The 12,025-nt window shown below is 42.8% G+C and overlaps 1 protein-coding gene across 27 annotated transcripts in view; it reads left to right on the top strand.

Moving 5' to 3' along the window:
• Positions 1–12,025, top strand: part of GATAD2A (GATA zinc finger domain containing 2A) — a 106,161-nt gene that overhangs the window by 65,340 nt on the left and 28,796 nt on the right. For all 27 annotated transcript variants that reach the window (XM_087952654.1, XM_087952663.1, XM_087952669.1 and 24 more), the window contains one exon: positions 5,347–5,624. In XM_087952654.1, coding sequence (XP_087808780.1) covers positions 5,347–5,624 — 278 coding nt within the window. The remainder of the gene's footprint in view (positions 1–5,346; positions 5,625–12,025) is intronic.

Genomic DNA, 12,025 nt, shown 5'->3' with positions numbered 1-12,025 from the left:
ACAGACATTTGATGTGCTCTGTGTTTGGGCTGAGAGGACAGAATAACAAGAGTTGGCAGGGACCTTGGAGATCATCTAGTCCAACCCCCCTGCTGAAGCAGGATTTCATAGGCTGACTAGAGGTTACTTGAGGATAACCAAGCAAAAACTGAACAATTTCCCAGTATCACAAAGGGGTGTGCGTGCACATATGTTTGTGTTGCAAGTGGGCTACTAATGTCCGTGAAGTTATATACAATGTGAGTCACAAACTATGCATTCACAGTCCAGTCTTTTGCAATGGATGATATCAACCAACGGTAATGAGTTGAAAGAAGTTGTTAGCAGGAAGCTTTCTGGCTCTTTGACAGATATTCTGATCCACGTAGAGCAGTCTTCCCCAAGCTGGGCTTCAGTACGGGCAGTCCTTGACTTACAAACATATGTTTAGGGACGTTTTGAATTTACAATGGACCTGAAAAAAGTAATTTACAACCATTTTTCATATTACGACTGTTGCAGCATCCCAATAGTCATGTGATATTTATGATGGTTGCAGCGTCCTGGGATCATGTGATCAGCTCTTGCGACCTTATGACAAGCAAAGTCAATGGGAAAGCCAGACTCATTTAACAATCATGTTACTAACTTAACAACCGCAGTGATTCACTTAAAAACTGTGTCAAGGAAGATTGTAAAATTGAGCAAGGCTCACTTGACCACTGTCTTGCTTAGCAGCCGAAATTTTGGGCTGAATTGTGGCCAGAAGTGAAGGACTATCTGTAATCGATAGCCAGCTATGCCTAAGGATTCTGGGAGTCAGAGTAGACTATATTGAAAGCATCAAGTTGTGGGTTGCTAACATACAAAGGAGATGTCCACTGGCTTATGGCCCCCAGGGAAAGGTGAAGCATTTGCAGGTGGTATACAAATTACTATAATAAGAAAATAAAGAACCCTGCTAAGCAGCAGGTATATAAGATGAGGGTTATAGCCTGCTGGTTTAATTGTGTCTCAAGGATATTGTTCCTATATGAAAACTCTCTTTGCCCCAAGTTGGATGTGGACTAAGACTGGGTACACAGCATTATATTGGGATGAAGCTTTCTTTTTTGACTCTGGTGTAATGGAAGCTGGAAGCTGAGATGTACAAGGTAAAAACTTAAGATAGGGTATCATTACTACATAGAGGTTTAAAGCAGGGTCTCCAACCTTGGCTGAGGAATTCTGGGAGTTGAAGTCCACAAGTCTTAAAGTTGCCAAGATTGGAGATCCCTGGTTTAAGAGGGGTAGAAGGAGAATCAGTGGTTAGGAGCTATTTGCAGTCTCTTTCTTGTTGTTGGTAAAAGGCTCTTTACTCTGGGCAAAATATGCCCCAATTAAAAACAAATTGATTGATTTACTAGCTAGGAATTCAGGAAGAATTGGATCCCTGTTGAACCATCTTTATCTTTGTTCTGAATTTTATTTGACGCTCCCACGCCCTCTCTTATCTCTAACTTGCATGCCTCTAACTTCCATCAGGGTCTTGAGTGTTTCCTATCGTTCTCTCTACATCCAAACATTTCCCGGTCATCCTTAAGTAGCAAATGTATTCATGCAAAATGGGAATGAGGCGCCATAACATTGGAGGTAAAACTCTGACACTCAGTTTTTGGCCATCTCTAAGTTAGGGCTGGGAGAGATTCTGGACAGATAATGACTGGGTGGTTCAATTATGCTTAATTACCCTATGGAGTTTGTTTTGTCTTTTGCAAGCTGCATTGGTTGCCATTTTCTTGCTGGATCCAATTTGGGGTGTTGGTTATGACCTTTAAAGCCTTTCATGGCATGGGAACAGGTTTTCTGGGGAACTGGCTTGCCCCAGTGGCATTGGCCTGCTCCACTTGCTTCAGCAGGAAGAACTTGCTACAGAGCCCATGGCCAAGGAATTTCAGCTAGCCAGAGTCTAGAAGAAAGCCTTTTCTGCCATAGTTCCTATGCTCCAGGACAACTGGCTATTATGAGATCTGCCACTACTCTTTTGGCCTTCCAGAAAGGCCTTAAAATGTGTCTCTGTTGTATCTTCATTTCGCATTGGGGACTCAAGAATATTGTAGTGCAGGGGTGTCCAACCTTGGCGATTTTAAACTTCCAGAATTCCCCAGCCAGCTCTGATAATTGAAGTCCATATGTCTTAAAGTTGCCAAGGTTGGACACTCATGTTGTAGTGTATGAACCCGACATCTATCTATCTATCTATCTATCTATCTATCTATCTATCTATCTATCTATCTATCTATCTATCTATCTATCTATCTTTCCTTCCTTCCTCCTCCTCCTCCTCCTCCTCCTCCTCCTCCTCATCATCATCATCATATATAAAAGCAAAATACCACTCAAGCATCATCACAAAATCTCCAGAACCGTAAAGCCTACAAGCTTGACATTTTCCACCTATGTTCCTCTTGGCTTCTAGGTGCTCACTAAGAAAGGATTTTTCAAAATGACCATCAGAGCATTAGTATTTCCTATATTATTATTAGCATGCTCTGATGCTAAGGAGTTCTACTCCTCCTCCCCACCTGAAAATAAATCTGTTCCAAATACAAAACACAAGCAGAGAGGAGAGGAGTTTCCGTTTTCGTTTTAGTTTCACAGCAGCAAGCAGCTTTAATACAGAACAGTTGAGCTAAGCCACACCCAGGCTCCTTGCTGTCTCCTTGCTCACTTAGCAAATACTGTTTCAGTTTCCAAACAGCCCTCAACTCTATCACACACTGACAGGAAGCTAGCCAGATGAATACCGATGGATGTTGGTAGGCAGAGGCAGATCCCCCCCCCCATTTTCCTCCCAAAAAATTAAGCCCGATCACATAGTTCGTAGTGAAGCACGGGTATCCAGCTACTAATAATATAATATTGAAAGTAGTGGACCAATGAGGCAGCTTCCATTGATTCCCCCATACATTTGTTCTTCAAAATTAAGAGGTCATTATAAACCAACTATGTAAAATAGCAGCTGCCAGTTATTTAGCTGGTATTGACCTTCATTTGCCTCAAGTTCTTTCTAAGAACCTGGAATATCAAAATATATTAGGGTGTTTATATGTTTAGATCCAAGCAGTGTAGTCTTGGTAATTGACAGGTGGAAATGTTGTCAATGCACAAATTATTAGTATTATTATTTGGATTTTGCCTGCCCAAAATCTTGGTTTAGTCTTTACCATTTCTGGAAACATTTAGGGAAGAACCCCACCTGTCTGAAACCAGATACCAGTCAGTTTTGACAAGATTGGGCTCTGCAGACAAATGTTCAGAGAGGAAGACAGGTGGGAAACAACTTGTTACCAATTCCTAATAGACTTTATTTATCTGAACTGCTGCCACATGTGTCACACATGAACTGAGAGGTTATTAGGCCTGTGTAGCAGTTGCAAACTAAAAAGCGGTACAATATCCCTTCGGGTGAAGCACCTCCACACTAACTAACCCAAGACTCTTGTGGCCATATTATGGTTTATGCCCCTTGTGCCCTATGAATAGCATATGCCGTAATTGGAGAATTAAAGAAATGTAGGTTTTCCTGACTTATTTTTCCTCAGAAAGTCAAATCGTCAATGGGCAGAGACTTTCTGTATTTCCAGGGTGTCACAGTCTGAAACCTTCAAAAGCCCTCAAAATACGTTAGCTCCAAACCAAGATTCTCTCAGGGTGCTTTTTTTGCTGAATTGTTGTAGCACAGAAAATAAACGATGATTTTGTTTCAGCAGGTTGTTGGTCTTATGATGTGTTTTTTTTGAGGGGGGCGATGTATAGAATTCGAAGAGGAGCAAGGAGTAGCACGGAGTGAAAACTCAAAACTGAAATGTCTTGAAAGTAAAAAAGCCTTCTTGCCTTCTTCGCTTTGGAATGTTTTCTCCTGAAATATGTCTTCTTTTACTTTCCAAGGCTCCCCCCATGACTTTCTCTGGTTTTTCTCGCAGTTGCACTGAGAAAGTTACACTGCCTTTGCCAACGATTCCTCCCCCCACACAAAAAAAAAAGTCTCACTGCCCCTTTCCTCCTCCTAATTCTGAGTTGGAGTCTTCTTTCCCTTTTCAGCTTACTTTTATTTTTATTTATTTATTTTTAAAGGGATCTCCCCCAAAAAAAAAAAAAAGTGGCTTTCCCTGGCGAAGTGGTGGTACTGGTGTCCGGGCAGCCATTGCTGCCTTGCTGGTGTCAAAGCACGCTGCCCCTTTAAGAGGAGCCGAGGGGATGGTCCCCAGGACTTCTGTTGTGGAATGCCAGCTGCAGCAGATGCCGCAGCAGCACCACGCCAGCACTGCAAGATGGTGTCTCCGCTAGGGTTAACGACACTTAGCTTGTTGTCTGGAACCAGTTCAGACCGGTTTTCTGGAAAGTGCTTTGTGTCTCCGACTGAATCCTGGGAAAGGGTCATGTGTAGATCCAGTGATGTCATGGGATCACAAACTGACTCAGCTCTCCTCCCCCCACCCCTATCAGATATGTGTGTTTCTTGCAGGTAGGGTTGTGGAGAGGCTTGGTCAGAAGCAGGCCTCTCTCCCAGTGCATAATGCCAAACAAAACTTTTTAAAGCCCTTTTCCCTTCAACACCTCCCCGATTCCCACCTGATTCCTAAGGGATCCCGGAGCACTTTCAGAGACTTAAAATTGTTGGGATGGGAAGAGTAAGCCAGCTCCTGGTTTTTAAGGACGTTGCCGGATCAGGTGCCTTATTTTCAGCATCAGCTTAAAGTTTCTCATTTTGAGCCAGGAAGAGTTGATGGGGGCAGGGGGGAAAGGAGCCACCCCCTCCGGCCCTCTTAAAAGAGGAGGGACTTTTTCACTCTGGAACACTTCACCAGAAATAAAACTTTAAAGAAAATTGGGTCTCTAAAATGATAGGAAAAACAAGCTGCGTTGTCAGAAGGAAGTGCTCCAGATTTCCTATGGGAAGTTAGGCATACTTGCACCTGTTCCCCCCTCCCAAACAATTTTGGCTTTTGATTATTTGATTTCCACTTAAGGATGTGATGGGGGAAGGGGAGTGTGAGTATAAGGGATCGGAGGTGAACAACTTGATTTGCCATATATGTGGTAATAATATATGGCACCTGGTTGGTGTACTGTTGGTGTCCTGTTAATATACTCTCATTCTCAGAGCATGAAATTGAGCTTTGTGTCTGTATAAAGAAGTTCAACCCGGGACCATGCTATTTTCAAAAAAAAGATGTTTTACTTGTATTTTGTATGTGTTAAAACCCAAATAAAACTTTATTAAAAAATATATATATATTCTCATTCTCTCTCTCTCTCTCTCTCTCTCCCCCTCCCTCCCCTCTCCACTCCCTCCCCCCCCACCTCTTTGTGCTACTTTTCCAGAGCACCATAATGACGGAGGAAGCTTGCAGGACACGAAGTCAGAAGCGAGCACTTGAACGGGAAATCACCCAAAACGACGTGGACTGTAAAAAAATGAAAATGGACAAGGGGCTTTTGGGGGGCCCTGAGGCCAACTCCGAAGGGGGGGACCTTAAGCTAAAGACTGACTCTGGATCTAGTAAAGTCCAAGGATTATTGAAAGGAGGGGAGATGAAAGCAACCATCAGAGTGGAAGTTCAGACGGGAGATGAGCCGGTGGATATGAGCACCTCAAAAAGGTAAGCAATCATAAATGAGTTTTAGGAAGCAAGTGGCTGTGCCTCTCATTCACTTGTCCAGGCATTTTGCGGTGGGAGGAGGGGAGAGACAGAAAATATGCTGACATATAATAGAAACCAAAAGACAGGAAACTGAAGGAAGCATCTGGTTCATCATGGAATCGGTGGAACTCCTTGTCACATCATATATTTTTTTTAGCTAGATTGCTTTAATAATTGCCCCACTATTGAGTTTTAACAACCTCGGTTCTTTAGGGTTGTTTTTCCCAGCAGCATTTCTTCTATAACTGCTGCTGACTCAACTGCTTTTGCTTATGCAGTTAACCAAGCACACGGGCTCCTGTCTCATACGTATGCATTGGGAAACTTTGGGGAGAAATGAATGAGGACTGGGATGTATCTGGAGAAACGAAAGACTGAAGTGGCGTGCCAGTCCAAGTTGGAAAGGGAACCGAAGGAGCGTTCTGGAGGAGGGGGAGGGTTGGTTGAAACAGAGGACAGGGGGACTTCTCATGGCTAAGACACGGTTTGCCTTTGGCATTTTGGAAGTTGAGGGACAAGCAGGATTCAATATTTTTCTTGTACTGCAAGAGTGGGAAACTATGGATGCTTTATGACTAGTGGACTACAACTCCCAGAATTCCTGAGCCAGCCAGGAGTTGAAGTCCACAAGTCATAAAGCACCAATAGTTCCCCACCTCTGTTGTACCCAGAAAGTTTCCTAGGAGTTTTTGACTAGTTGTGCTTAAACAAAGTGCTGGCCTTGATCTCCCAAATATCTCATTATAAATTAACCCGCAAGGCCCTATCCAATGAGATTGTTTCTACCTGAGATTCTCTGATAAAATAGAAAACAAAAATAGCATAATGCAAGCAATGGGGAAATATTATTTGTATTAATTACCCTGAATAGTTGCTGTTGCAAATCTCTGCCTTGCCTCTCCCCACCCCCACCCAAAAATTAATTTTTGCATTAACTGGATTCCATTGCATGGTAAGCCTGCTCCTTTTGGGAGTGACAGGTAGTCCTCAACTTACAATCGCAGTTGGGACCAGCATTCTGTTACTAAGCAAGAGGGTTGTTAACCAAATCGCACCCAATTTTAAAACCTTTTTTTTGGCCATGATTATTAAGTGAATCACACGGTCATTAAGCAAATCTGGCTTCCCCTCCATTGACTTTGCTTGCCAGAAGCAAGCTGGGAACGGCTCAAATTGCAATCATGGTACCCCAGCCATAAATATATGCCAGTTACCAAGCGCCCCAATTTTGACCACGTGATCGTGGGGTTGCTGCTACACTCATAAGTACAAGGACCAGACATAAATAACATTTTTCTGTGTTTTCCCCACACACACACAAATTCAGACGCTTGGCAACTGGTTCATCATTGTTATGATGGTTGCAGTGTCTTGGAGTCACCTTTTGCCAACTTCTGATAAGCAAAGTCAATGGGGAAACCCGATTCATTTAACGACCTTGTTACTAATTTGCAATGATTCACTTAATTGTGGCAAGAAAAGTCGTAAAATGGGACAAAGCTCATTTAACAACTGACTAGCTTAGCAGAAATGTTTAGCTCAATGATGGTCCTACGTCGAGGACTACCTGTATATTGACCAGAGCTGAGAGGGATACATAATACTGTTTATTTCATCAATCAATCCTGTCTTTATTATTTTTATAAATACCTCAGGGTGGCAGCTAATCTTTCTTCCTCATGTTTTCCTCACAACAACCAACCTGTGAGGTGAATTGGGCTGAGAGAGAATCACAGCCTTTCATGGCTAAGTCAGGACCAGAATTCACAGTTTCCGACTTTCCGGACTGTTGCTTTAACCACTAGGCCAAAGTGGCTCTCTATATAGCATCACTGTGGATTGGAGATTTACAATTTGGTGTAAAATAACAAACAGGTTTGTAAGATGGAATTACCTAGAGAGCCAAGTAACACTAGATTTCAACTCACCTGAGTGATTTGGACCCTAAACTTCTTTGGCAGAAATCTTGAAGACAAACTGACTGTGATGGTTTAGAAGGGAATGGTGTCTTGAACTCTTTGGAAAAACAGTGGAATTTAAATGAAGATTAATAAATGAATTAATTAATAGACATTGACAAACACACTGAGAAATTCCACTCAACTCACTGAGAAGAAAATAAGACAATACAGGTAGTCCTCGACTTACGATCACAATTGAGTCCAAAATTTCAGTGGCTAAATGAGACATTTGGTAAGTGAGTTTTGTCACTGCAGTTGTTACGTTATTAAATGGTTGTTGAGTGAAAGTAGGTTGAATTTGCTTGGTAAAAAGTTGCAAATGGTATTCACATGGCCCTGGGACATTGCAACCGTCATAAATGTGAGTCATTTGCCACGCATATGAATTTTGATCCACATGACCAAGGGGATGTTGCAATGGTCATAAATATGAAAAACACTCAGAAGTTACTCTTTTCAATGCCGTTGTAATTTTGACCGATCATTAAATGGACTGTTGTAAGTTGAGGACAAACCTGTATTTTGGGGAAGGGTGAGAAAGTTTCAATTGAAATGTGTACGTATTTTTCGGACTATAAGACTCTCCGAAGTATAAAACTCGCCTAGCTTTTGAGGAGGAAGACAAGAAGAAAAAAGATCTGCCTCCCAGCAATTTGTCACCTTTAAAGCCCTTCATGGCTTAAAGGCTAGGTTACCTGAGGGAACGTCTCTTGCCAGTCACATCTACCCAACCCATTGGAGCAAGGAGGCAGGGAATGCTGCGGGTCCCATCCCTGAGGGAGATACACCTGATGGGACCCAGAAGAAGGGCCTTCTCCATGGTGGCTCCCTTTTCTGGAACATCATCCCCCCAGAGATTAGAATGGCCCCCTCTCTTGATACTCTTCCAGAAGGCACTGAAGACCTGGTTCTGCCAGTGGGCCTGGGGAACCTAGAGCAGAATGGAGCTTGTGTGATCTGCTGTCGTTGGGGCAGGGGGTGGGAATTGGGGGTGATTTTTTTTATTTATTTTTTCCAGATATTGTTCTATTGTACTTTATTAATTGATTCTTTTTGTAAGTTGATTCTTTTCGTTAGTTTTTATTGTTTTTTATTTTAAATATGGTTTTACATTCTGTAAGCTGCCTTGAGTCACCATGGGCAAATAGGCAGCAATATTAAATAAATAGATGATAGATAGATAGATAGATAGATAGATAGATAGATAGATAGATAGATAGATAGATAGATAGATTTGCCTCCTTGCAGCAAACTGCAAACAGCCTGGTCAGCTTCAGTACAGTTTGATTCTAGGAAGCCGCTGATTATCAATTGGATCAGCCTCCCGACGATCAGCTGTTTCAGGCTGCAGGGATCATCGCCTATTGGCACCTCCGCGCACCCCATTTTCGGCCCGTTTAGGTGGCAGGGATTGGAACAGGCTGAAAATGGAGCATGTGGAAGCTGAAAACGGGGGGCGCAGAGACCGATAACGGGATGGCAATAGGCTATGGCGATCCCTGCAGCCTGAAATAGCTGATAATGGGGAGGCAGATCGAACCGACAATTAGCTGCTTGTGCTAAATCAGGCTGTGCTGAACTTGACCAGGCTGTTTGCTGCAAGGAGGCAAATTGCTGGGAGGCAGAGGTCAAAGGGTGGAGGCCGTCGGGTGGGTGGGGCTTTGGCAGCATTCGCTGTATAAGACAGATAGACATTTCCTCCCACTTTTGGGTGGATGGGAAAGTACTACTTATGCACCTAAAAATATGGGTGTGTGTGTGTGTGTAGAGAGACAGACAGACAGACATCTATTTCTAAAGTAATATTGAGTATGGGGGAGACCCGTATTGTTTGGACAGTTGCTGGTGGGCGATTTTTCATCAAGCAAAGTAAAGGAAAGCCAAGGCTATTTTATGTTTTGGTAGGTGTTAAAAAAAAAAAAAAGTAATTCATACTAACTCTGAAAGACTGAGTTTGATGTAAGCCACTGTCCTCCATGGTTTCTCTTAGGCTTCACCATGTCACAAAAGCCCACGGTGGCCCTTGTATGTAAGGCATTCGATAGTGTGCCCACTGGGCCTTAAATTATTCCTGTCCCCTCCCCCTTCACGCCAGCACCTGCTGACACGTCAGTTTCTAGCAAAGGTGTTGCATGTTGAAACCACCAGCTTTTCAATCACACTTTTGATGGACTTACCTTGTGGCTGTGTTTCTCTGCAATCTAATGAGCAAGGAGCCATTCTGGCTGGGAACGGAGCGAACTGCAGTCCCAGCATATTTAAAGTGAGGAAGCCGATGCTGGGCATTCAGTTGGAAATTTCCGAGAAACAAAACATGCATTTCCCTTGAGCAGTGCTGAGTCCTGTAGGCCTCTGCCTAGCGATCTATTCACACATAATGTTGCCCAAAGAATGGGAGCTTTTGAGGGGCCGTACGGCCCAAATTACAAAAAGCTCAATGTTCAAGAATATAAAGCCATGGTGGCGCAGTGGTTAGAGTGCAGCACTGCAGGCTACGTCTGCTGACTGCTGACTGCCTGTAATTCGACAGTTCGAATCTCACCAGGCTCAAGGTTGACCCAGCCTTCCATCTTTCCGAGGTGGGTAAAAGGAGAACCCAGATTGTTGGGTAAATTGCTTAGAGAGGGCTATAAAGCACTGTGAAGCAGTATATAAGTCTAAGTGCTATTGCTATATAAATAATCCTCTACTTATGACCACAATTGGGTTCATAATTTCCTGTGGGAGGTGACCAGGCTGAATCCAAGGCAAGGGCCAAACGTGTCATAAGTCACAAGTCCCTTCACACTCGCAAGAGATCCAAGTCCAACCCGCCTGGATGACTGTCTTATATTCCCTGCATTTTTCTTAATGGTCAGTTGGCCAGATTCTTGTAGAGAGCTTAAGCTTGCAATAAATCTTTATATACTCATTTGAATTGCCCTAATCTCCTGATTTCCTAGGTATTTGACATTTCCGTTGCTAAGCAAAGTGGTTGTTAAGTGAGTCACATCCAATTTTACCACCTTTTTGCCACAGTCATTAAGTTCTGTAACTCTAGTTGTTCAGTGAATCACACATTCATTAAATGAATCTGGCTTCCCCCTTTGTCAGAAACCAGCTGGGAAGGGTAGGGTGCAAACGGCGATGATATGAACCTGGGACATTGCAACCGTCGTATATACATACTGAATTTTGATCACATGGCTATAGGGATGCTGCACTGGTCATAAGTGTGAGGACCAGGTCATAAGTCACTTTTTTCAATGGCATAAACTTTGAACGGTCACTAAATAAATGGCTATATGTTTCAAGGGCTACCTGTATAGCTGCTTTTCTTGAAGCATTTAACCTCAGGATAAAAGAGTTGATGCAGATTTCGTACTGATGGGGAACAGTGAGCTCTGATTGGGGTCTTGGTTTTAGATTGGGGTCTTGGTACATGAGTTCATGCCACTTTAGGTCCTGTTACCCTAAAACAGCCTTCTAAAATATCTCACACTAGCCAGTCCATGTTTGACAGTCAGAATTTTAAATAATTCCATTGGAATTAAAAATGAGGATAGTTGGTCAACCTGTTCTTCTGGGTAGGCAGGTTATACTGATGAAGCACATATAAGATATATATATATATATAGACAGAGTGTGTGTGTGAATTTGTATCAACCCACCCTACCCTCCAGCTACTTTTCATTATGCACAATTTTATCTTGTGCTGGATATGCCTCTGATTTTTGGAGGAAAGGAAAAATGGCAGTGGCGTTTTCTTTTTCTTTTTTTGCTTCCTGTTTGCAAATAAGTTATCTTCTTCCTCTTTTTTGTTTATTTGAAGGGGAGGTGTTCAGATTTCTCCTCAGATGTTCTGGTGGGTAGGTAGAAAGTTTTCACAAGTTTTCCAAGTGACCCACATTTTCCAGAGGTGTTTTACATTGTAAATATAGTAGGAGCCTGTGTACTATTGGTATACGTGAGGAACAGCCCAGATTTGGAGACCAGGTAGCTCTGTTTGTGGGAATTGGTTGCCTTCAAGTCACACTTCTTTTCTTTTTCTGAGACATCTGGGTAGCCAGGGTGAAAAGCAGGAAGTGTTGCAAAATGGCCCTGCACGTTTATCGGAAAGAGCTGCTGCTAAGACTTTTAAGGTGATGCTCAACATACCATTCAGTGTCCTGATAACCTTTTCTTTGAGAAAGTGTGCCAAGATGTATTTGAAACTGTGTGGGCACCATTTGATGGAATCTCAGAGGCCAAATGCTTGTGTGTATTACTGGTTTAACAACTTGAGTCTTTTTCTCTCCCCCACCACACCCCGCCTCACTTATTTCTCTCGTTCTCTTAAGATTCTAGTCGAGGGAAGGAAAATCCATAGTTCTAAAACTAGCTAAACTACAGTTCCCAACAGCCTTAGCTTACATGGCC

Source organism: Notechis scutatus, chromosome 1 (genome assembly GCF_049901735.1).
Source record: "Notechis scutatus isolate UNSWTSFEM ecotype Mainland chromosome 1, rNotScu1.2, whole genome shotgun sequence".
In the NCBI taxonomy this organism is placed as follows: Eukaryota; Metazoa; Chordata; class Lepidosauria; order Squamata; family Elapidae; genus Notechis; species Notechis scutatus.
The sequence above is the reverse complement of the archived record's forward strand: the minus strand, read 5'-3'. Positions and strand labels throughout refer to the sequence as shown.